At 43.0% G+C, this 26,766-nt stretch overlaps 1 protein-coding gene across 2 annotated transcripts in view; it reads right to left on the bottom strand.

Annotated features, from left to right (window-relative positions):
• Positions 1-26,766, bottom strand: part of tll1 (tolloid-like 1) — a 61,237-nt gene that overhangs the window by 23,137 nt on the left and 11,334 nt on the right. For both annotated transcript variants that reach the window (XM_034290992.1, XM_029118204.2), the window contains 8 exons: positions 19,031-19,147; positions 16,492-16,572; positions 14,995-15,276; positions 11,738-11,855; positions 4,994-5,172; positions 4,692-4,797; positions 3,961-4,085; positions 762-877 (listed from right to left, as the gene is read on the bottom strand). In XM_034290992.1, the coding sequence (XP_034146883.1) occupies positions 762-877; positions 3,961-4,085; positions 4,692-4,797; positions 4,994-5,172; positions 11,738-11,855; positions 14,995-15,276; positions 16,492-16,572; positions 19,031-19,147 (1,124 nt within the window). The remainder of the gene's footprint in view (positions 1-761; positions 878-3,960; positions 4,086-4,691; positions 4,798-4,993; positions 5,173-11,737; positions 11,856-14,994; positions 15,277-16,491; positions 16,573-19,030; positions 19,148-26,766) is intronic.

Here is a 26,766-nt window from a genome sequence, read left to right as displayed (position 1 = left end):
TGAGTGCTGTAATAAAATCTAAATGTGCTTCAACAAAGTATTAGTTTAAGGGTGTGCACACTTATGCATTTTTTATTTTCCCCCCTCAAAGATTTCAGTATGTTTTTCAATTGAATTGTTCATGTTATAGGTCACATTTAAGGTGGAAAAAGTTTTGACATGATTTATCTTTGTCTCATTCTTTTACATCACAAAAACCTGGCATTTTAACAGGGGTGTGGAGACTTTTTATATCCACTGTATATGTGTGTGTACCTTCTCTCCTGGTGTGACAGATATCTTCCAGACACAGTGTGTATATGTGTGTGTGTCAAAATGTGTGTGTGTGTACGTGTACCTTCTCTCCTGGTGTGACATATATCCTCCAGACACAGTGTGTATATGTGTGTGTGTATGTGTACCTTCTCTCCTGGTGTGACAAATATCCTCCAGACACAGTGTGTATATGTGTGTATGTCAAAATGTGTGTGGGTGTGTATGTGTACCTTCTCTCCTGGTGTGACAGATATCCTCCAGACACAGTGTGTATATGTGTGTGTGTATGTGTACCTTCTCTCCTGGTGTGACAAATATCCTCCAGACACAGTGTGTATATGTGTGTATGTCAAAATGTGTGTGGGTGTGTATGTGTACCTTCTCTCCTGGTGTGACAGATATCCTCCAGACACAGTGTGTATATGTGTGTGTGTATGTGTACCTTCTCTCCTGGTGTGACAGATATCCTCCAGACACAGTGTGTCAAAATGTGTGTGTGTGTGTACCTTCTCTCCTGGTGTGACAGATATCCTCCAGACACAGTGTGTATATGACGGGTAGCCGTTAGGATAACCAGGCGATGACAAGTTCCCTGACGAGTCCTGGAGGGTCTCCCCACATGCTGCACACACACACACACACACACACACACACACATACATATATACACATACACACACATATACAGATATACAGATATACACACACACAAACACACACATAAAGACATACACACACACACACACACATACAGACACACACACACACACACACACACACATACATATATACACATACACACACACATATACACACAGACACACACACACATATATACACATACACACACATATACAGATATACAGATATACACACACACAAACACACACACACACAAAGACATACACATATACACACACACACACAGACACCAACAGTTAATCAGTTAATATTCTTCTCAGTTCCGGTTCATTCCAAGGGCAATGTTATGAGCTTATACACACAATCTTTTTTTAAGAAATATTTTTCAGACATTTTCAGTTTTCTTTTAAAAAGAGTCTTTCCTGAAAAGGCAGTTGGCCACTGCAACTTTTTACTTTCCAAAAATTTGAAAAGGAAGGTTTTGAGAGAGGAACAGAAGGGTTAAAATTAAGAGACCGCTGCAAATTGAATGCTTCCTTTTCAACTTTTTTGGAAAGGAAAGAGAAAGGTGCAGTGGTCTCTTTTTTCCGGAGCTGTATATCCCATTAAATCCAACATATGCCATTATATCCCATGTACCCCATCATATCCCACATATGCCATCATATCCCACATATGCCATTATATCCCACATATGCCATCATATCCCACATATGCCATTATATCCCACATATACCATCATATCCCACATATGCCATTATATCCCACATATACCAATATATCCCACATATACCAATATATCCCACATATACCATTATATCCCACATATACCATTATATCCCACATATCCCATTATATCCCACATATCCCATTATATCCCACATATACCATTATATCCCACATATCCCATTATATCCCACATATGCCATTATATCCCACATATGACATTATATCCCACATATACCATTATCCCCCCTCTACATCTCCCCCTCTATCTATCCCTCTATATATCTCCCTCTATCTATCCCTCTACATCTACCCCTCTATCTATCCCTCTATATCTCTCCCTCTATCTATCCCACTACATCTCTCCCTCTATCTATCCCTCTATATCTACCTCTCTATCTATCCCTCTATATCTACCCCTCTATCTATCCCTCTACATCTCTCCCTCTATCTACCCCTCTATCTATCCCTCTATATTTACCCCTCTATCTATCCCTCTATATCTCTCCCTCTATCTACCCCTCTATCTATCCCTCTATATCTCTCCCTCTATCTACCCCTCTATCTATCCCACTACATCTCTCCCTCTATCTACCCATCTATCTCTCCCTCTATATATCCCACTATATCACTCCCTCACTTCCTTCATCTCTCCACCCACCTATCCCCCTCTATCACTCCCCCATCTCTCTCTACAAGATAGACATCGCTCTACCCATCTTCAATCTATCCCTTTATCTTTACCTCCAGCACTATCTCTCACTCATTCTCTCCCTCTAAATCTCCCTCCATCAATCCCTCCAACTATCTCTCTATATATGCCCCCATTCCTACCTCCATCTCTCCTCCATCCCAACTCATCACCTTAGGAGTCTAAATGAAAATGTGTCTCAACATAACAATAGCTCATTATCACCCTTTGAGGCAGACATTTTCTGGACAAACGTCTAATATGGCAGCTATGTGATGTGACGCAACAGGGTTGGGTCACATGTGCCCCGCTTTCCCAAAATCCTCCAGGGCCCGACCCATCTGGCAGTTATCAAATATGACTGTCTGAGTGCAGGACTCCAGCAGGGCCCACACACACACACACACACACACACACAGACACACACACATATACACACACATACACACACATTGACACACACACAGACCCACACACACACAGAGATACAGATAGACACACACATACACACACACTGACACACACTAATTTTTTTTATCCCCTCTTAATTTCATGACGTCAAATTTGCGATTACGACCTTGCCTCAATGCAATGGGGTCCCCAATGGGTTTGACAGAGTTGAAGATCAGGCCAAGCCATTCTGCTTTGTACCATACTGTTCTCTCAACCTAGATTTATTTGTTACCACATGTGATTGAGCTTGTAAGCGCCAGACCCATGTTGTCAGAGCACAATGAGACAACCCTGTGTGAAATATACCCATCCACCCAGACAGCAATGAGACAACCCTGTGTGAAATATACCCATCCACCCAGACAATACTGAGACAACCCTGTGTGAAATATACCCATCCACCCAGACAGCAATGAGACAACCCTGTGTGAAATATACCCATCCACCCAGACAGCAATGAGACAACCCTGTGTGAAATATACCCATCCACCCAGACAGCAATGAGACAACCCTGTGTGAAATATACCCATCCACCCAGACAATACTGAGACAACCCTGTCTGAAATATACCCATCCACCCAGACAATACTGAGACAACCCTGTCTGAAATATACCCATCCACCCAGACAATACTGAGACAACCCTGTGTGAAATATACCCATCCACCCAGACAGTACTGAGACAACCCTGTATGAAATATACCCATCCACCCAGACAATACTGAGACAACCCTGTGTGAAATATACCCATCCACCCAGACAGTACTGAGACAACCCTGTGTGAAATATACCCATCCACCCAGACAGTACTGAGACAACCCTGTGTGAAATATACCCATCCACCCAGACAATACTGAGACACTGTGCATTGACTCATATGTAATTTATAACTGCTCAGCTGGGCAGAGACTTAGGTGACCTGACCACTCAGGGGTACTAGAACTACAACTAAAGACTGGTAGAATAGAATTTTAGAATACAATTAATTAAAAAACATCGGTAAAGGAAACACACAGTGCCGGCTCTAGCCTTGTCCAGGCCCTAAGCAGAATGTAATTTGGGGCCCCCTCTCCCCTGTCGGTCAAGGGCCCCCTAAAGGTCGGGGCCCTAAGCGACTGCTTATGTTGTTTTTGCTTGGAGCCGGCCCTGCACATACAGAGAGACACACTCAGTCAACACACTGCACACCCTCACCTGGACACCTGTAGAGCTTCCTGGCCTGAGCAATATCTCCTTTACTGAGCCTGGTCCTCTGTCCAATGGCAGGGCGGATCCCTTCCTCATCTCTTGAGGGGAGAATGGTGTCCAGAAACATCCCTCTGGGGGGATACATGAAGAAGAAATACACGATGCAGTATGAGCGTGTCTCCATGTTTGCATATCTGTGTTTGTATCTATGTGTGTATATACTACGTGTATATCTGTGTGTTTATATCTGTGTGTGTGTATATCTGTGTGTATATCTGTGTGTATATCTGTGTGTATATACTGTGTGTATATCTGTGTGTATATACTGTTTGTATATCCTGTTTGTATATCTTTGTTTGTATATACTGTTTGTATATCTGTGTGTGTATATACTGTTTGTATATCTGTGTGTGTATATACTGTTTGTATATCTGTGTTTGTATATACTGTGTGTATATCTGTGTGTGTATATACTGTTTGCATATCTGTGTGTGTATATACTGTTTGTATATCTGTGTGTGTATATACTGTTTGTATATCTGTGTGTATATACTGATTGTATATCTGTGTGTGTATATACTGATTGTATATCTGTGTGTGTATATACTGTTTGTATATCTGTGTGTGTATATACTGTTTGTATATCTGTGTGTGTATATACTGATTGTATATCTGTGTGTGTATATACTGTTTGTATATCTGTGTGTGTATATACTGATTGTATATCTGTGTTTTACCGTGAGAAGGTATTCCTGGCATAATGCATGATGCTGTCAAAGTCGTAAGGTTCCCCAAGAGAGTTCACCTCTCCTGGCTCCATCTTCAGGAAGTTATATTCTTGACCTGGAAACAATACACACACAGAGACACACAAACACACACACACACACACATATACACACAAACATTCAGATACATTCAGACACTGACTTGAGTTATGATCTGTGATGAACTAAGCCAACAGCTTCATTAGATGTGTCAGTTGTCAGAGTTTGTGGGTGAGTCTTTGATTGTGTGTCTGTGCGTGTGTGTGTGTTACCTGGTTGTATGTTATCTCTGATGATTGTGACATGATCATCTCTGTCAGGGCGTGTGTGTTCGTGCCAGAACCCAATCACATGGCCTAGCTCATGGACAACGATGCCAAATTTATCACAGTTCTTCCCTATCGATATTGCCTGGGGACCGTTGCCCCGGCGACCCACATAGGAACAACATCTGAGAATTAGGAAAAAAAGAGAGGAAGAAGTGAAATGAAAAGGAAGAGACAGTAAGAAGGAAACAAAAAAGTGAATTCTGCATCACCAAGCTCTTTATTCGCTATTATTGGAACTTATGTAAATGTTGGTTTTCATGGATAGGATGAAGTTCTAAAACTTTTATCGGCAGGGTCCTAAAACTCTCTAGGGTGATGTCCTTATTCTTTAGGGTGATGTTCTAAAACTCTCTTGGGTGATGTCCTTATTCTTCTGGGTGATATTCTAAAACTGTCTTGGGTGATGTCTTTACTCTTCAGGGTGATATTCTAAAACTCTCATGGGTGATGTCCTTATTCTTCTGGGTGATATTCTAAAACTCTCTTGGGTGATGTCCTTATTCCTCTGGGTGATATTCTAAAACTCTCTTGGGTGATGTCTTTACTCTTCAGGGTGATATTCTAAAACTCTTGGGTGATGTCCTTATTCTTCTGGGTGATATTCTAAAACTCTCTTGGGTGATGTCCTAACTCTTCCGGGTGATATTCTAAAACTCTCTAGGGTGATGTCCTTATTCTTCTGGGTGATATTCTAAAACTCTCTAGGTTGATGTCCTAACTCTTCCAGGTGATATTCTAAAACTCTCTAGGTTGATGTCCTTACTCTTCAGGGTGAAATTCAAAAATTCTCCAGGATGATTTTCTGAAAGACTTCAGTAGATGTTTTATCTATTCTAACTTTCCTCAACATGGTCTGCAGATATCTGCATGCTGCCAAATCCCATGTCAAGGTCCTGCTAGTTGATTTATCTTTTGCCGAAGACACAATCCAACCTTATGTTCTAGCAGAGACACACAAGGGACTTCTCCTTGGAAGAAGGCCTGGTTTTATTGCTGTTGAACTTGTTAAAGGTCACAGCGGTTCAGGGTGGGTTCTCATGGTCAACACCAACACCTTACCTGCCACAGTTCAGTAAACATGATGTTAAAGTGTGGTTCTCATGGTCAACACCAAATCGTTACCTGCCACAGTTCAGTAAACATGATGTTAAAGTGTGGTTCTCATGGTCAAAACCAAATCGTTACCTGCCACAGTTCAGTAAACATGATGTTAAAGTGTGGTTCTCATGGTCAACACCAAATCGTTACCTGCCACAGTTCAGTAAACATGATGTTAAAGTGTGGTTCTCATGGTCAAAACCAAATCGTTACCTGCCACAGTTCAGTAAACATGATGTTAAAGTGTGGTTCTCATGGTCAACACCAACACGTTAACTGCCACAGTTCAGTAAACATGATGTTAAAGGGTTAGGGTTAGGGCAAAATTCCTTTGCATTTACCATTCATAATTATATTACACTCATATGTATCTATAATACTCAATACTTCTACCATACTGTTCATACTCCCCATCCTACTCTTTCAAAAATGTATGCTAGTATTTATTTTTATGTATATTGCCACACTTGCCATATCTATAATAACTTCTACCCAGATTACTGCTAGTTTACAGTACTCTTTTTAAACTGCTGCAAGTGTACAATGTTTATTATTGTATATTATTATTATTGCTTTATTTTAATTTTCTTATGGTAATGCAGTATCATTGTAGCTGGTGAAGTGTCTCTAAGTATCACTGTAGCTGGTGTTATCTCTAAGTATCGTTGTAGCTTGTGTTGTCTCTAAGTATCATTGTAGCTGGTGAAGTGTCTCTAAGCATTTTTGTAGCTGGTGAAGTGTCTCTAATTATCGTTGTAGCTGGTGTTATCTTTAAGTATCATTGTAGCTGGTGAAGTGTCTCTAAGTATCGTTGTAGCTGGTGTTATCTTTAATTATCATTGTAGCTGGTGAAGTGTCTCTAAGTATCGTGGTAGTCGGTGAAGTGTCTCTAAGTATTGTTGTAGCTGGTGTTATCTCTAAGTATAATTGTAGCTGGTGTTGTAGCTGGTGTTGTCTCTAAGTATCGTTGTAGCTGGTGTTATCTCTAAGTATAATTGTAGCTGGTGTTGTAGCTTGTGTTGTCTCTAAGTGTCCATGTAGCTGGTGTTATTTCTAAGTATAATTGTAGCTGGTGTTGTAGCTTGTGTTGTCTCTAAGTGTCCATGTAGCTGGTGTTATTTCTAAGTATAATTGTAGCTGGTGTTGTAGCTTGTGTTGTCTCTAAGTGTCCATGTAGCTGGTGTTATTTCTAAGTATAATTGTAGCTGGTTAAGTGTCTCTAAGTATTGTTGTAGCTGGTGTTGTCTCTAAGTGTCCATGTAGCTGGTGTTATTTCTAAGTATTGTTGTAGCTGGTTAAGTGTCTCTAAGTATTGTTGTAGCTGGTGTTATCTCTAAGTATTTTTGTAGCTGGTGTTGTCTCTAAGCATCATTGTAGCTGGTGTTGTCTCTAATTGTCGTTGCAGCTGGTGAAGTGTCTCTAAGTATTGTTGTAGCTGGTGTTGTCTCTAAGCATCATTGTAGCTGGTGTTGTCTTTAAGTATTGTTGTAGCTGGTGTTGTCTCTAAGTATCGTTGTAGCTGGTGAAGTGTCTCTTAGTATTGTTGTAGCACGTGTTGTCTTTAAGCATCGTTGTAGTTGGTGTTGACTTTAAGTATCATTGTAGCTGGATAAGTATCTCTTGCAGATGTTGTAGTTAACCGATGTTCCCCACAGGAACAATAAATTTAGTAAACATAGTCTGTGTTATCACAGTGAAAGACATTTCCCGGCTGATGACAGCTTGTTTGGGATGTCTGGCTCTGAGGGCAGATGAAACACGAACACATACATACACACACTCATATGCTCCATGCATCACTAATCAGTTAGAAATACATAACACTTCTTAGCCAACATGCACACTGAACATGAAGGTCTTCATGAAGGTCTTTGTCAAGGTTGCAGTGGATGTCTATCTGAATGTCTGAATATGAATGTCTCTTTGAGCATATCTGAATGTCTGAATATGAATGTCTCTTTGAGCTTATGGGAAAACAGTTTAACACTGTCATGTCGACTGTCTCACCCACGAGACAATTGAGTGAATTAATTAAATTCTATTAAACAGTAAGTAGTATGTGTCTGTGGAATAGCCATCATTCATCTTTACTAGGTCCATCTGACTGTGTCCATCTGACTGGGTTCATCTGACTGGGTCCATCTGACTTGTAATTCTGCAGATATAATGAATTAATGTACAGTATTTTATTGCATAGGGCTTACTGAATGCAGTGTTTGACTGAAATCAGGAAAAAGGGTGCTTGTAACCAAACCATTTGAGCTACAAACCAATAACTAGATAGGCTTAGCTAGCTAGGGTTAGCTAGATGGGGTTAGCTGGATGTGGTTTGTTAGATGGAGTTATCTAGCGAGGGTTAGCTGGATGGGGTTAGCTAGCAAGGATTAGTTAGATGGGGTTAGCCAGATAGGTTTTAGCAGGCTAAGTTAAGCTTTCTCTACTGCCGCCCCATTGAAGACTTGCTTTGCAAAGTTTGCAACGATCAGTATTACTAGTGGCTGTTCAACGTGTGGATTAATTACAGACTGCAGACATTGTGGTTGTTATAGAGTTCACTAGGCAAAGCCTGCATGTTTCGGGTCTGCCCGGCACACTGTCAGGACAATGCGTTTCATGGCATTGGCTCATTACAGACTCAGCGTCGCCGACACCCGATCCTGTATTTCTGGCCATCGGACACATTTCCAATGACGGTATTAGACTGGCGCATCCCTACTGTTTTTTTATGTGACTGCAGCGCATTCCTACGAACCGCAGTATTCAAGGTCAATTTCACGGTTAAATAATTATCTATAATTTCTAAAAGATGCCTAAATAGGTCCTAAAATGCCAAATTAAACTTAAATGAAACATGGTATCTAACTTTTTAAACAGTGCCATATGAAAGCTAAATACAAAGCATAGTTTTGGTGTAAAAGACGCCATGCACCGAATGTGTAGATATCTGAGAGTTTTAGGTATATTTATCAATACTGATAATGTGTTGTAAGAATCTGTTCACAACTCCACATCAATACCCATCAATACAAGACCAGCAAAGCCTGAAGAAAGTAACACAAAGACACTCACATTGTATCCAAGAGGCTGGGACTACTGTATCAGAATAACAAATCTGATTAAAGTTAGCTTTGTGGAATCTGAGTATTAACAATTACAATGTGAATGTACGTTTCATTGGAAGTGAATGTGCCTAGATAATGAGAACAACAGAAACCTCTCTGTTTAGATTATCTCTCTGCAGGTTGCGCTCTAATGACCACAGGAATGTTACATTGACCATTTGGAATGAGGGGTTTCTGTCTTGGAAACCTGATCTGTGCTTGGTAGAAACGCCCTTAATGTATAGGCTAGCTGGCAACTAACATTACAGTGAGAAGATGATGGAACGTTAACCGAATGACATCTGTGCTACAATTTTCCAATGAACTTGATCGAACTTGTCCCTCGATTTGATTCAGGTTCTACATTATTTGACCACTATACAAAACCGCTGATTTCTAACAGCTTGTAGAACCTCACACCTCACAGACACACATAAACACACACACACACACTCTAACTTGAGGTTTATTTATACTCCAGATTACAGCTCCTAATCTGTGATAATCCTAGGCAATCAGAGATCAGGAGAATACTCACATCATCTCTCTATTCCAAAACCATGAAGGAAGTCAAAACAACGGGAACATCTTCAGCTGAGGGAGTCTGCATGAGGCAACGGCCGCCCCTCAAATCCTGCATTAGGCAATGCCCCCAAAGTCTGCAAGAGGCAACGCCCTAAATCCTGCATTAGGCAATGCCCCCAAAGTCTGCAAGAGGCAACGCCCCAAAGCCTGCATTAGGCAATGCCCCCAAAGTCTGCAAGAGGCAACGCCCTAAATCCTGCATTAGGCAATGCCCCCAAAGTCTGCAAGAGGCAACGCCCTAAATCCTGCATTAGGCAATGCCCCCAAAGTCTGCAAGAGGCAACGCCCTAAATCCTGCATAAGGCAATGCCCCCAAAGTCTGCAAGAGGCAACGCCCCAAAGCCTGCATTAGGCAATGCCCCCAAAGTCTGCAAGAGGCAACGCCCTAAATCCTGCATAAGGCAATGCCCCCAAAGTCTGCAAGAGGCAATGCCCCAAAGTCTGCATTAGGCAATGCCCCCAAAGTCTGCAAGAGGCAACGCCCCAAAGCCTGCATAAGGCAATGCCCCCAAAGTCTGCAAGAGGCAACGCCCTAAATCCTGCATAAGGCAATGCCCCCAAAGTCTGCAAGAGGCAATGCCCCAAAGCCTGCATTAGGCAATGCCCCTAAAGTCTGCAAGAGGCAACACCCCCAAAGCTTGCATTAGGCAATGCCCCCTAAGCCTGCATTAGGCAATGCCCCCAAAGCCTGCATTAGGCAACGCCCCCAAAGCCTGCATTAGGCAACGCCCCCAAAGCCTGCATTAGGCAACAAAATATGTTTGTTTGTGTTGCTATGCCTTTGTGTAGGTCACCTGGCCCCCAATAGGCTGCCTAGCCCCCACTAGGTTAATGTGCAGTTGGTATGCATGTCCACGATTTTTAAGGTTGACAAAATGACCAAACAATTATGAACAAATCAAAATGTCATAACAACAAGTGCTGCAACCTTCAACCCTGTCTCTTGTATGTCTCTTGTATCTTTTACTTGAAAAGGGGTTAATTAGATAATGTGACCCTGGTAGCTGTTGTTATGACAGCATGAATGCTGTATATGAGGAAGTAGTGTATGTGTGTGTGTGTGTGTGTGTGTCGAGGGGGGAAGCAGGAAGGAAAGTGAACCATTGTTGAGTGACCTGGTCATCGTGAAGCATTCTCACACAAACAAACACTAACACACAGAAAGACATACACACTCCCGTCTTGAGAGAGTGAGAGACACAATGGGCAACAAACAAACATCAGAACATATTTGTTCCCCACTGTCCTCCTGTGGGAGTTCAATCCTGGTGGTAATAGAACCATCAACCCTGATCTCTGGTGGTGATTGGACCACAAACACTCATCACTGATGGGGATTGGACCATGAACTAACATCTCTGGTGGTGATTGGACCATGAACCCTCATCTCTGGTGGTGATTGGACCATGAACCCTCATCACTGATGGGAATTGGACCATGGACTAACATCTCTGGTGGTGATTGGACCATGAACCCTCACCTCTGATGGGGATTGGACCATGAACCCTCATCTCTGATGGGGATTGGACCATGAACCCTCATCTCTGATGGGGATTGGACCATGAACCCTCATCTCTGATGGGGATAGGACCATGAACCCTAATCTCTGATGGGGATTGGACCATGAACCCTCATCTCTGATGGGGATTGGACCATGAACCCTAATCTCTGATGGGGATTGGACCATGAACCCTCATCTCTGATGGGGATTGGACCATGAACCCTCATCTCTGATGGGGATTGGACCATGAACCCTCATCTCTGATGGGGATTGGACCATGAACCCTCATCTCTGATGGGGATAGGACCATGAACCCTAATCTCTGATGGGGATTGGACCATGAACCCTCATCTCTGATGGGGATTGGACCATGCTCTACCAACAGTGCTACATGACACTCACCCACAAGGCCGGTAGGTGAAGACGATGTAACTCTCCTCGTCAGTTTTCTCAATGAATGTGACACACGTCTGCTTCTCCCAATGCCGCATCGCTTGCTTGAACATTGCCCTCTGACTTCCTGTAACACACACACATAGATATCACACGCTGTTACACACACACACACCCACACACATAGATATCACACGCTGTTACACACACACACACACACACATAGATATCACACGCTGTTACATACACAAACACACACACAGATATCACACGCTTTTACACACATAGATATCACATGCTGTTACACACACACACAGATATCACACGCTGTTACACGCACATATATCACACGCTGTTACACACAAACACACACAGATATCACACACTGTTACACACACACACACAGATATCACATGCTGTTACACACACACACAGATATCCCACAGTTATACACACATATATCACACATCTTTAAATATACACACATATGACACATAACACTAGCCCTTATCCAAAATGTGACCCTAACCCTGTACTGAGAAACTGCCTTTGCCCTAGCGTAGTCGACAAGGGCTCTAATCCTAATTCCTAGGTTCCAACACTTTTACTTTTTACTGTCTTTGTGAGAACTTTTGGTCCTTATTCGATCTGTTAAACCAAAACACACACACACACTCTCTCACACAGTCACACACGCACTCACACATACACACAAACACACTCTCTCTCACATACTCTCACACACTTTCACCAAGCTAGATTGCTAAACCTTACTCCTCAGAAAACACACTCACAGGAAAATGTTCAGCAGTGGTGGTAAAATAATGTAGTAGTTGTCTTGTGCTGCAGAAGCTGAATGATGAGGAGGAGGAGGAGGAGGAAGCATCTTTACTGACGTCTAGCTAGTACATTATCTCATGTTAACTTAGCTAGTACATTATCTCATGTTAACTTAGCTAGTACATTATCTCATGTTAACTTAGCTAGTACATTATCTCATGTTAACTTAGCTAGTACATTATCTCATATTAACTTAGCTAGTACATTATCTCATGTTAACTTAGCTAGTACATTATCTCATGCTAACTTAGCTAGTACATTATCTCATATTAACTTAGCTAGTACATTATCTCATGTTAACTTAGCTAGTACATTATCTCATATTAACTTAGCTAGTACATTATCTCATGTTGACTTAGCTAGTACATTATCTCATGTTAACTTAGTCTGACTACCCGCTAGATGAAATGAAATCAGAGACTAACAAAATGTTAAATAGTTATCAAATTTTATTTTGTGTAATTCCTCTTTGATTGTGATGTTGAGGAGTAGCTAGCTGGCTTTTCCGGTCTCTGGTGTGTGATCTGGGAGTTTTGGTGACACCCAATTACAGAGGGATTTCAGGGACTTTATTAAATACATGTATACACCATGAAATAATTAAATATAAAGGGAAATATTATCATTTATATTATTTAAAAAATAGTTAATAAAAAACATGTAACATATTTAATGGTGTTTTACTACATTTAACAATTTATTTCACAATATATTTACTTCATGGTTGCAGGCATTGTGAAAGCTGTCATTATTGAATCAGTCACTGAATCTGTCACTTTCACCCATCACAGTTGGAAGGGCGGGCTCTACCAAATACAGTTTTTTGATTGGTGAATCGACTTCATTGCCAGGGTTGCCATGTCCACTTATTATAAGCTCAAAAAGTTCCATGGAAATGGGTTGTGGGTTGCGTTTTTTTGGGCTTGTGTATTGTATTGACCATGAGACACTAAAACTGAGAATGAGTTTAAATAATAAATGTAACGTCCCAATCTGTCTAGTCCGGTTCTCTTCTGCACATTTATCGGGATACTACCGTCTACTAGCTGTGTTGGTTGCCCCTCCCCAAATTAGTTCAGTGGTAGAGGTGCGTTCAATCAATTCATTTTTGCAAATACATTTCAGTTAGCTTGGTATTCTCCATCAATATGTACACAAACATTATGAAAATATCGTACTTGTGTAGTAATATCTTGGGCAGTTTCAGTTTCACCTGCAGTGGAATTTTCCTCACCAAGTCATCCAGTGCAGACATGTTGATACCTAAGCGCCACAAAATGAAGTCGATTCACCAATCAAAAAACAGTATTCGGTAGAGCCCGCCCTTCCAACTTTGATGGGTGAAAGTGACAGATTCAACAACAAATTAAATAATGACGGGATTTCACAATGACTGCAACCATGAAATATACCGATCAACCATAACATTATGACCACCTGCCTAATATTGTGCAGGTCCCCCTTTGCTTCAGAAACCTGAAACCTCGAGGCATGGACTCCACTAGACCTCTGAAGGTGTGCTGTGGTATCTGGCACCAAGACGTTAGCAGCAGATCCTTTAAGTCCTGTAAGTTGCGAGGTGGCGCCTCCATGGATCGGACCTGTTTGTCCAGCACATCCAACAGATACTCGACTGGATTGAGATCTGGGAAATTTGGAGGTCAAGTTAACACCTTGAACTCGTTGTTGTTTTTCTCAAACCATTCCTGAACCATTTTTGCTTTGTGGCAGGGCGCATTATCCTGCTGAATGATGCAATCAGGGAATACCGTTGCCATGAATGTGGGCACATGGTCTGCAACAATGCTCAGGTAGGTGGTACATGTCAAAGTAACATCCACATGAATGGCAGGACCCAAGGTTTCCCAGCAGAACATTGCCCAAAGCATCACACTGCCTCCGCCGGCTTGCCTTCTTCCCATAGTGCATCCTGGTGCCATGTGTGTTCTCCAGGTAAGCAACGCACACGCTCCCGACCATCCACGTGATTTAAAAGAAAACATGATTCATCAGACCAGGCCACCTTCTTCCATTGTTCCGTGGTCCAGTTCTAATGCTCATGTATCCATTGTAGGCTCTTTCGGCAGTGGACAGGGGTCAGTATGGGCACCCTCACTGGTCTGTGGCTACACAGATACCTTTCTATCAGTACCTGCATTAACCTTTTCAGCAATTTGAGCTACAGTAACTCGTCTGTTGGATCGGACCACACGGGCATCAGTGAGCCTTGATCGGTGTAAACAAATTGTGAAATAAATCTTTAAATATAGAAATACACCATTAAATATGATACATGTTTTCTATGTATTAATTGGAAATACTGCACAAGCATATTCTGACACTCCCTGTCACATACACATACACACACACACACACACTGTGTCACACACACACACACACTGTGTCACACACACAACAACACTGACCAGTAAAGTTTCCTCCAATCATGTACGGTATGACCCCCCCGGGCCAGATCCTCTCAGCCCTGGAGGTTGCTGCTCTGGGAACACGAGGACTCTTCTCAAGGACCCCTCCCTTCACAGTCTTCCTGCTTCTCACTGCCTTCCCACTCTTCATTGCATTCACAGTTTTCACAGTATTCCCAGTCTTCTCTGTATTCCACGTGCTGTCTGTGTTTCCAACAGTTTTCCCTGACCTGGTCTTGGGATCGGAGGCTGCTTCTTGACTGAAGTTCTTAGACCCATAGTCTGAAGAAAGACAATAAGGAAAAGGAGGAACAAGGGGAGTAGGACGACGGGGAGAAAGAGGAGGAGGAAAGGGGGGGCAAAAACAGAAGGGGAGGAGAAAGAGGAGGAGGGGTTATGTGCATAGGGTTTATGTGCATAGGTTGTAGGTGTTAGTGTGAAGGGTCTAGGGGTTAGTGTGTAGGTTGAAGGGTGTGGGGGTTGATGTGTAGGGGTTAGTGTGTAGGGTGTGGGGGTTGATGTGTAGGGGTTAGTGTGTAGGGTGTGGGGGTTGATGTGTAGGGGTTAGTGTGTAGGGTGTGGGGGTTGATGTGTAGGGGTTAGTGTGTAGGGTGTGGGGGTTGATGTGTAGGGGTTAGTGTGTAGGGTGTGGGGGTTGATGTGTAGGGGTTAGTGTGTAGGGTGTGGGGGTTGATGTGTAGGGGTTAGTGTGTAGGGTGTGGGGGTTGATGTGTAGGGGTTAGTGTGTAGCGTGTGTGTCGATTTGTAGGGGTTAGTGTGTAGGGTGTGGGGGTTGATGTGTAGGGGTTAGTGTGTAGGGTGTGGGGGTTGATCTGTAGGTGTTAGTGTGTAGGGTGTGGGGGTCGATGTGTAGGGGTTAGTGTGTAAGGTGTAGGGGTTGATGTGTAGGGGTAGTGTGTAGGGTGTGGGTGTCGATGTGTAGGGGGTAGTGTGTAGGGTGTGGGTGTCGATGTGTAGGTGTTAGTGTGTAGGGTGTGGGGGTTGATGTGTAGGGGTTAGTGTGTAGGGTGTGGGGGTTGATGTGTAGGTGTTAGTGTGTAGGGTGTGGGGGTCGATGTGTAGGGGTTAGTGTGTAAGGTGTAGGGGTTGATGTGTAGGGGTAGTGTGTAGGGTGTGGGTGTCGATGTGTAGGGGGTAGTGTGTAGGGTGTGGGTGTCGATGTGTAGGGGTTAGTGTGTAGGATGTGGGGGTTGATGTGTAGGGGTTAGTGTGTAGGGTGTGGGGGTTGATGTGTAGTGGTTAGTGTGTAGGGTGTGGGGGTTGATGTGTAGGGGTTAGTGTGTAGGGTGTGGGGGTTGATGTGTAGGGGTTAGTGTGTAGGGTGTGGGGGTTGATGTGTAGTGGTTAGTGTGTAGGGTGTGGGGGTTGATGTGTAGGGGTTAGTGTGTAGGGTGTGGGGGTTGATGTGTAGGGGTTAGTGTGTAGGGTGTGGGGGTTGATGTGTAGAGGTTAGTGTGTAGGGTGTGGGGGTCGTACCGAAGCCAAACCTCCGTATTCTTTCCAAAAGAAGGTATAAGGAACCCTTCCTCTTAGAAACAACATGTTCTTCAATGCCACCTGGACACAAACACACAGTTAGTCAGACCAATCCCATTCATTATATATCTATTACCCTCCGCGTGTGTTTGGGGGTAGAAAACTAATATATGTAGGGTGTAATAATAATGAAAATATTTGTTAAACATATTTAGAGGCAATTGACCAGATAAACATGCGGTTTTGGAAAGAGACAGTTTTTCAGTGTGATCAGCTCCTTTTGTTACAACCCCTTCAAAAAGAAGTTGGGACACTAAAATGTAAAGAAAAACAGACTGCAATGATGTGCAAATCATTTAAACCCTGTATTTAATAGAAAATAGTACAAAGACAACATATGAAATGTTGAAACTGAGAAATTGTATTGTTTTTGGGAAAATGCATGCCTATTTTGAGCTTTGTGTAACGACTTTGCAGTCTGTGTCCATGTAATCATGTCTGTTTTTAATGCAGTGATTCCCACTACAGAATCGTGTCTGTTTTTAATGCAGTGATTTCCACTACAGAATCGTGTCTGTTTTTAATGCAGTGATTCCCACTACAGAATCGTGTCTGTTTTTAATGCAGTGATTTCCACTACAGAATCGTGTCTGTTTTTAATGCAGTGATTTCCACTACAGAATCGTGTCTGTTTTTAATGCAGTGATTCCCACTACAGAATTGTGTCTGTTTATAATGCAGTGATTTCCACTACAGAATCGTGTCTGTTTTTAATGCAGTGATTTCCACTACAGAATCGTGTCTGTTTTTAATGCAGTGATTCCCACTACAGAATCGTGTCTGTTTTTAATGCAGTGATTTCCACTACAGAATTGTGTCTGTTTATAATGCAGTGATTCCCACTACAGAATCGTGTCTGTTTTTAATGCAGTGATTCCCACTACAGAATCGTGTCTGTTTTTAATGCAGTGATTTCCACTACAGAATCGTGTCTGTTTTTAATGCAGTGATTCCCACTACAGAATCGTGTCTGTTTTTAATGCAGTGATTTCCACTACAGAATCGTGTCTGTTTTTAATGCAGTGATTCCCACTACAGAATCGTGTCTGTTTTTAATGCAGTGATTTCCACTACAGAATTGTGTCTGTTTATAATGCAGTGATTTCCACTACAGAATCGTGTCTGTTTTTATGCAGTGATTTCCACTACAGAATCGTGTCTGTTTATAATGCAGTGATTCCCACCACAGAATCGTGTCTGTTTTTAATGCAGTGATTCCCACTACAGAATCGTGTCTGGTTTTAATGCAGTGATTCCCACTACAGAATCGTGTCTGTTTTTAATGCAGTGATTCCCACTACAGAATCGTGTCTGTTTTTAATGCAGTGATTTCCACTACAGAATCGTGTCTGTTTTTAATGCAGTGATTTCCACTACAGAATCGTGTCTGTTTATAGTGCAGTGATTCCCACCACAGAATCGTGTCTGTTTTTAATGCAGTGATTCCCACTACAGAATCGTGTCTGTTTATAGTGCAGTGATTCCCACTACAGAATCGTGTCTGTTTTTAATGCAGTGATTCCCACTACAGAATCGTGTCTGTTTTTAATGCAGTGATTCCCACCACAGAATCGTGTCTGTTTTTAATGCAGTGTTTCCTGAGGCCCCGAAGATCACGGCCATCCAATATTGGTTTTCAGCCTTGTCCCTTGTGTACAGAGATTTCTCTGGATTTTCTGAACCTTTTAATGATACTGTGTACCGTAGATGATGAGATCCCCAAACTCTTTGCAATTTTATGTTGAGAAACGTTATTCTTACATTTGTGCACTATTTCCCTGCACAGTCCCTCCCCTTCTTCATGACAGACCCATCCTCTCTGAGATGCACTCCGTCATGGTACTGAGCTGTTGCCAGGTAACCTAATACGTTGTGAGATGTTCCACCAGGGTTTTTTTAGCATTACCCAACTTTTCCAGTCTTCTATTGCCCCTGTCTCAGCTTATTTGTGTTGCTGGCACCAAATTCAAAGTGGGCACATATTTTTCAAGAAACAATAAAATTTCTTAGTTCCAACGTTTGATTATTGTCTTTTTACTATTTTAAATTAAATAAAGAGATTAAATGATTATCACATCTCTGCATTCTGATTGTATTTGCATTTTACGTAATGGCCCAACGGGGTTGAACGTACTAATGACATAAAATGCACATAAATCCCTGTCAATAGATGCATGACTACACACACGGTTTTAAAACTGCACATTTTAGCCCAAAAATGACAAAGATTTCCTCCTCCCTCCCTCCCTTAACTCCCTGTCCTCCCTCCCTTTCCCTTAACTACCTGTCCTCCCTCCCTCCCTCTCCCACCTCCCTCCCTGTCCTCCTTCCCTCCCTGTCCACCTCCCTCCCTCTCCCACCTCCCTCCCTGTCCTCCCTCCCTCTCCCACCTCCCTCCCTCCCTCTCCCACCTCCCGTCCTCACCACTTCACTCACAAGTTCATACATCAGAAGTGGACAGACAGGCAGACAGACTCACCAGAGTGATGTCCACGTCTGGCGTCAGTGTGTGTGTGTAGTGTCAGGTCTATCGTCCTGTCGATCTGGAACATCCTCAAATCTTCCTCATCCAAAGCAATGTCCCCCCAAAACGCAGCTGTAAAACATCATCACCATCATCAACTTCATTATTATCCTTAATGATCATAATCATCACATCCATCATAACATCATCACCATTCGTCATCACCACCATCACCATCCGTCATCACCACCATCACCATCATCCTTATAACCATTATCAAAATCAACATCTTCAAAATCATCACCAATATTCTCATCACCACCACAATCAACACCAACATCATTATATCTAATATCACCATTATTCTCATCATCAACACCATCATCACTATAATCATCCCCAACTTTAAAATCATCACCATAATCACCATTATCATCATTATCTGCAAAAAATAACTAGCATTTTTGGATCATTAAAGGAACCTCTCCCCCCTCCCTCTCCATTTCCCCTCCCACATCCCTCCCTCTCCCTCTCCCCTCCTACTCTCCTCCCACTCCTCTCCCTCTTCCCTCCCACTCCCCTCCCTCTCCCTCGCCCCTCCCACTTCCTCTCCCCACCCACATCCCTCCCTCTCCTCTGCTTCTCCCCACCCTCTCCCCTCCCACTGCCCTCCCTCTTTCCGTCTCCCCTCCCTCTCCCCTCCCTCCCTCTCCCATTAGTGTGTGGGTGTGTGTCTGTGCATTAGTGTGTGGGTGTGTGTGTGTGTGTGTCTGTGCATTAGTGTGTGGGTGTGTGTCTGTGCATTAGTGTGTGGGTGTGTGTGTGTGTGTGTGTCTGTGCATTAGTGTGTGGGTGTGTGTCTGTGCATTAGTGTGTGGGTGTGTGTCTGTGCGTTAGTGTGTGTGTGTGTGTGTCTGTGCATTAGTGTGTGGGTGTGTGTCTGTGCATTAGTGTGTGGGTGTGTGTCTGTGCATTAGTGTGTGAGTGTGTGTCTGTGCATTATTGTGCGTGTGTGTGTCTGTGCATTAGTGTGTGGGTGTGTGTCTGTGCGTTAGTGTGTGTGTGTGTGTGTCTGTGCATTAGTGTGTGGGTGTGTGTGTCTGTGCATTAGTGTGTGGGTGTGTGTCTGTGCATTAGTGTGTGGGTGTGTGTCTGTGCATTAGTGTGTGGGTGTGTGTCTGTGCATTAGTGTGCGGGTGTGTGTCTGTGCATTATTGTGCGTGTGTGTGTCTGTGCATTAGTGTGTGGGTGTGTGTCTGTGCATTAGTGTGTGGGTGTGTGTGTGTGTCTGTGCATTAGTGTGTGGGTGTGTGTCTGTGCATTAGTGTGTGGGTGTGTGTCTGTGTGTCTGTGTGTCTGTGCATTAGTGTGTAGATGTGTATGTGTGTCTGTGCATTAGTGTGTGGGTGTGTGTGTGTGTCTGTGCATCAGTGTGTAGATGTGTATGTGTGTCTGTGCATTAGTGCGTGGGTGTGTCTGTATGTGTAGTAGTACAATTATGGTGTCACATCAGCCTCAAAACTCACGTGCACGCTGGTGCTACTTCCAGAAGAAAAAATTCAGTTGAGAAAGCAGAAAGTGACGTTGAGAGAGCAGAAACACAAGCCGTGTGAGGAAAGGACCAGTCGTGGAAGAGTATAAACATTGTGAGGGGCACAAATATCGTTGAGTGGAATTTCTCAGCGACTTCTCAAAATTCACCTGCGCCTTCTCAAATCCCCCTGTTCTCACTTGACACTTGTGTTTGCACTCATTAAACAGTACATGTTACCTCAAATATGATTGGTAGACTTACTGCTTAATCACATGTCTTCTTTGTGTTACAATGCCGTTGGTTGGCTAATTTAAAGCCCGGGATCTATACAACCTGACAGAGCTATCATTGGCCATTAGAGCAATATAGTGATGGGAATTTCACTCACTCACTTGGACCAGTTTATTTAAAAGAGATGGTTCATTGGCTCTCAAAATGGCTCATTATATATGTTTTTTAATCACTGTTTAATGCAAATATGATTATGCTAATTTTTACAACGATATCTGTGCCCTCAATTCTTCTCGAATTGGCAAGTGCGTGCGCGTGAGTTTTGAGACTGATGTGACACCATATACAATATTAAAAAGAACTTACGTGGGATTTTCTCCAAAATAAATATTTTCACCCACACAAAAACCTACTCTCATGCATGCGGTTGAAAATAATGTGCGACTCCATAACACAGTGAAATAATTACTAATATGGGTGTAATTACAAATTCTTGTATAATTACTAATATGGGTATACTTACTATCAATCAAATTTCAACCAAACTCACAGTTTTACCTTGCCTGGCTAACCACCTCCCCTATTTTACCTTGCCTGGCCTTGCACTGTACATATTTTGTGTCACACAAACAAACAAACATACACGTGCACACTCACACTAAAAATGTAAGGGACATTGAAGGACGGGAGTGATGCATGATGGGAGATGACAGAGGTGCTGACTCATGGATTTTAGATGCAAAACGGCGTTCCAAGAGCAACATTCCACTGTGGGTTAGGGTTAGAGCGGAATCCTCTGGAACATCCTGTTTAGCATGACCGTTCACACATGGACTGACACACACACGCACTACACACGCTACACACACACTACATGCTACACACACACCACTCACTACACACATACACCACACGCGACATACAAAAACACCACACGCAACACACACACACCACACACAAACACCACAAGCTACACACGAACACCACACACATAAACACCACAAGCTTCACATACAAACACCACACGGTACACAGACATCACATGCTATACACACACCACATGCTACACACACAAACACCACACACACACACCAAATGCTGCACACACCAGCAGACAGACTCACAAAGACACACACACACAGACAGAGCTCCCCCAACTTCCTTCCTCTGGGGGCTGAACAGTAGCTCTCCGGCAGGGCATGGCCTTTACTCACCACACGGTGAGTCACACACTCCGGTCCCAAATCTCCTCTACAACCCCCAGCAAGAGAAACATAAAGAACCTTCTCCTCTACAACCCCCAGCAAGAGAAACATAAAGAACCTTCTCCTCCACAACCCCCAGCAAGAGAAATATAAAGAACCTTCTCCTCTACAACCCCCAGCAAGAGAAATATAAAGAACCTTCTCCTCTACAAGCCCCAGCAAGAGAAACATAAAGAACCTTCTCCTCTACAACCCCCAGCAAGAGAAACATAAAGAACCTTCTCCTCTACAACCCCCAGCAAGAGAAACATAAAGAACCTTCTCCTCTACAACCCCCAGCAAGAGAAACATATAGAACCTTCTCCTCTACAACCCCCAGCAAGAGAAACATAAAGAACCTTCTCCTCCACAACCCCCAGCAAGAGAAATATAAAGAACCTTCTCCTCTACAACCCCCAGCAAGAGAAATATAAAGAACCTTCTCCTCTACAACCCCCAGCAAGAGAAATATAAAGAACCTTCTCCTCTACAACCCCCAGCAAGAGAAACATAAAGAACCTTCTCCTCTACAACCCCCAGCAAGAGAAACATAAAGAACCTTCTCCTCCACAACCCCCAGCAAGAGAAATATAAAGAACCTTCTCCTCTACAACCCCCAGCAAGAGAAATATAAAGAACCTTCTCCTCTACAACCCCCAGCAAGAGAAACATAAAGAAACTTCTCCTCTACAATCCCCAGCAAGAGAAATATAAAGAACCTTCTCCTCCACAACCCCAGCAAGAGATATATTAATAATCTTCTCCTCTACAAGCCCCAGCAAGAGAAATATAAAGAACCTTCTCCTCCACAACCCCCAGCATGAGAAACATAAAGAACATTCTCCTCCACAACCCCCAACAAGAGAAATATAAAGAACCTTCTCCTCTACAACCCCCAGCAAGAGAAATATAAAGAACCTTCTCCTCTACAACCCCCAGCAAGAGAAACATAAAGAACCTTCTCCTCTACAATCCCCAGCAAGAGAAATATAAAGAACCTTCTTCTCCACAACCCCAGCAAGAGATATATTAATAATCTTCTCCTCTACAAGCCCCAGCAAGAGAAATATAAAGAACCTTCTCCTCCACAACCCCCAGCATGAGAAACATAAAGAACATTCTCCTCCACAACCCCCAACAAGAGAAACATAAAGAACCTTCTCCTCCACAACCCCCAAAAGAGGAACATAAAGAACATTCTCCTCCACAACCCCCAACAAGAGAAATATAAAGAACCTTCTCCTCCACAACTCCCAGCAAGAGAAATAGAAAGAACCTTCTCCTCCACAACCCCCAGCAAGAGAAATATAAAGAACCTTCACCTCCACAACCCCCAGCAAGCGAAATATAAATAACTTTCTCCTCTACAACCCCCAGCAAGAGAAATGGAAAGAAACCTTCTCCTCCACAACCCCCAGCATGAGAAACATAAAGAACTTTCTCCTCCACAACCCCCAGCATGAGAAACATAAAGATCCTTCTCCTACACAACCCCCAAAAGAGGAACACAAAGAACATTCACCTCCACAACCCCTAGCAAAAGGAACATAAAGAACCTTCTCCTCCACAACCCCCAGCATGAGAAACGTAAAGAACTTTCTCCTCCACAACCCCCAGCATGAGAAACATAAAGATCCTTCTCCTACACAACCCCCAAAAGAGGAACACAAAGAACATTCACCTCCACAACCCCTAGCAAAAGGAACATAAAGAACCTTCTCCTCCACAACCCCCAGCATGAGAAACGTAAAGAACTTTCTCCTCCACAACCCCCAAAAGAAGAACACGAAGAACATTTTCCTCTACAACTCCCAGAAAGAGGAACATAAAGAACCTTCTCCTCTACAACCCACAGCAAGAGAAACATAAAGAACCTTCTCCTCCACAACCCCCAGCAAGAGGAACATAAAGAACATTCACCTCCACAACCCCCAGCAAAAGGAACATAAAGAACCTTCTCCTCCACAACCCCCAGCAAGAGAAATATAAAGAACCTTCTCCTCCACAACCCCCAGCAAGCGAAATATAAATAACTTTCTCCTCCACAACCCCCAGCAAGAGAAATATAAAGAACCTTCTCCTCCACAACCCCCAGCATGAGAAACATAAAGAACTTTCTCCTCCACAACCCCCAGCATGAGAAACATAAAGAACTTTCTCCTCCACAACCCCCAAAAGAGGAAAACGAAGAACATTTTCCTCTACAACTCCCAGCAAGAGGAACATAAAGAACCTTCTCCTCCACAACCCCCAGCAAGAGAAATATAAAGAACCTTCTCCTCTACAACCCCCAGCAAGAGAAATATAAAGAACCTTCTCCTCTACAACCCCCAGCAAGAGAAATATAAAGAACCTTCTCCTCTACAACCCCCAGCAAGAGAAACATAAAGAACCTTCTCCTCTACAACCCCCAGCAAGAGAAACATAAAGAACCTTCTCCTCCACAACCCCCAGCAAGAGAAATATAAAGAACCTTCTCCTCTACAACCCCCAGCAAGAGAAATATAAAGAACCTTCTCCTCTACAACCCCCAGCAAGAGAAACATAAAGAACCTTCTCCTCTACAATCCCCAGCAAGAGAAATATAAAGAACCTTCTCCTCCACAACCCCAGCAAGAGATATATTAATAATCTTCTCCTCTACAAGCCCCAGCAAGAGAAATATAAAGAACCTTCTCCTCCACAACCCCCAGCATGAGAAACATAAAGAACATTCTCCTCCACAACCCCCAACAAGAGAAATATAAAGAACCTTCTCCTCTACAACCCCCAGCAAGAGAAATATAAAGAACCTTCTCCTCTACAACCCCCAGCAAGAGAAATATAAAGAACCTTCTTCTCCACAACCCCAGCAAGAGATATATTAATAATCTTCTCCTCTACAAGCCCCAGCAAGAGAAATATAAAGAACCTTCTCCTCCACAACCCCCAGCATGAGAAACATAAAGAACATTCTCCTCCACAACCCCCAACAAGAGAAACATAAAGAACCTTCTCCTCCACAACCCCCAAAAGAGGAACATAAAGAACATTCTCCTCCACAACCCCCAACAAGAGAAATATAAAGAACCTTCTCCTCCACAACCCCCAGCAAGAGAAATAGAAAGAACCTTCTCCTCCACAACCCCCAGCAAGAGAAATATAAAGAACCTTCACCTCCACAACCCCCAGCAAGCGAAATATAAATAACTTTCTCCTCTACAACCCCCAGCAAGAGAAATGGAAAGAAACCTTCTCCTCCACAACCCCCAGCATGAGAAACATAAAGAACTTTCTCCTCCACAACCCCCAGCATGAGAAACATAAAGATCCTTCTCCTACACAACCCCCAAAAGAGGAACACAAAGAACATTCACCTCCACAACCCCCAGCAAAAGGAACATAAAGAACCTTCTCCTCCACAACCCCCAGCATGAGAAACGTAAAGAACTTTCTCCTCCACAACCCCCAAAAGAAGAACACGAAGAACATTTTCCTCTACAACTCCCAGAAAGAGGAACATAAAGAACCTTCTCCTCTACAACCCACAGCAAGAGAAATAGAAAGAACCTTCTCCTCCACAACCCCCAGCATGAGAAAGATAAAGAACTTTCTCCTCCACAACCCCCAACAAGAGAAACATAAATATCCTTCTCCTCCACAACCCCCAAAAGAGGAACACAAAGAACATTCACCTCCACAACCCCCAGCAAAAGGAACACAAAGAACCTTCTCCTCCACAAACCCCAACAAGAGAAACATAAAGAACATTCTCCTCCACAAACCCCAGCAAGAGAAATATAAAGAACCTTCTCCTCCACAACCCCCAGCAAGAGGAACATAAAGAAACTTCTCCTCCACAACCCCCAAAAGAGGAACACTCTCCTAAACCCCCAACAGAAGAACATTCTCCTAAACCCCCAACAGAGGAACATTCTCCTAAACCCCCAACAGAGGAACATTCTCCTAAACCCCCAACAGAAGAACATTCTCCTAAACCCCCAACAGAAGAACATTCTCCTAAACCCCCAACAGAGGAACATAAAGAACTACACCCACTGTATATAATCCATCCTTGCATTAGTAGCTGTCCTGATACAGAGATGTATAAACTGATGGTCTTACACCTGTTCATAGTGAGATGAGTTGATTAAAAGTCAATATTTTAAGGTAAGGGTCAAAATGACCTCTGTGTGTACATGTGTTAATGTGTGTGTGTGAATGTGTGTATGTGAGTGTGTGTCATCTCCAGCTGAGTGGCAGGATGCAGACAACCAGGAAGAGATAAGCACGGGTCAATGAAGGAAGGCTTGTGTGTGTGTGTGTGCACAAGTGTGTGTGTGTGTGTGTGCACATGTGTATGTGTGTGTGTGTGTGTGTGCACATGTGTATGTGTTTGTGTGTGTGTGTGCACATGTGTATGTGTGTGTGTGTGCACAAGTGCATTTGTGTGTGTGCGCATACTGTGTGCATGTGTGTGTTTGTGTATGCATATGTGTTTGTGTATGCATGTGTGTGTTTGTGTATGCATGTGTGTGTTTGTGTATGCATGTGTGTGTTTGCGTGTGTTTGTGTGTGTATGTGTATGTGTATGTGTATGCATGTGTGTGTTTGTGTTTGTGTGTGTTTGTGTGTTTGCGTGTGTTTGTGTTTAACACAGCAATGGAGGAGAAGAAAAGCAGTAGTGAATATTCCTAAAATATGTGTTTTGTTTTTCAACAATAACAAGAGCCAGAGAAACCAGGCAGACCAATTACTTTTAC

The sequence above is a fragment of the Esox lucius genome, chromosome 25 (assembly GCF_011004845.1).
Source record: "Esox lucius isolate fEsoLuc1 chromosome 25, fEsoLuc1.pri, whole genome shotgun sequence".
Taxonomy (NCBI): Eukaryota; Metazoa; Chordata; class Actinopteri; order Esociformes; family Esocidae; genus Esox; species Esox lucius.
Note: the sequence above shows the minus strand (reverse complement) of the source record. Positions and strands in the feature narration are given on the sequence as shown.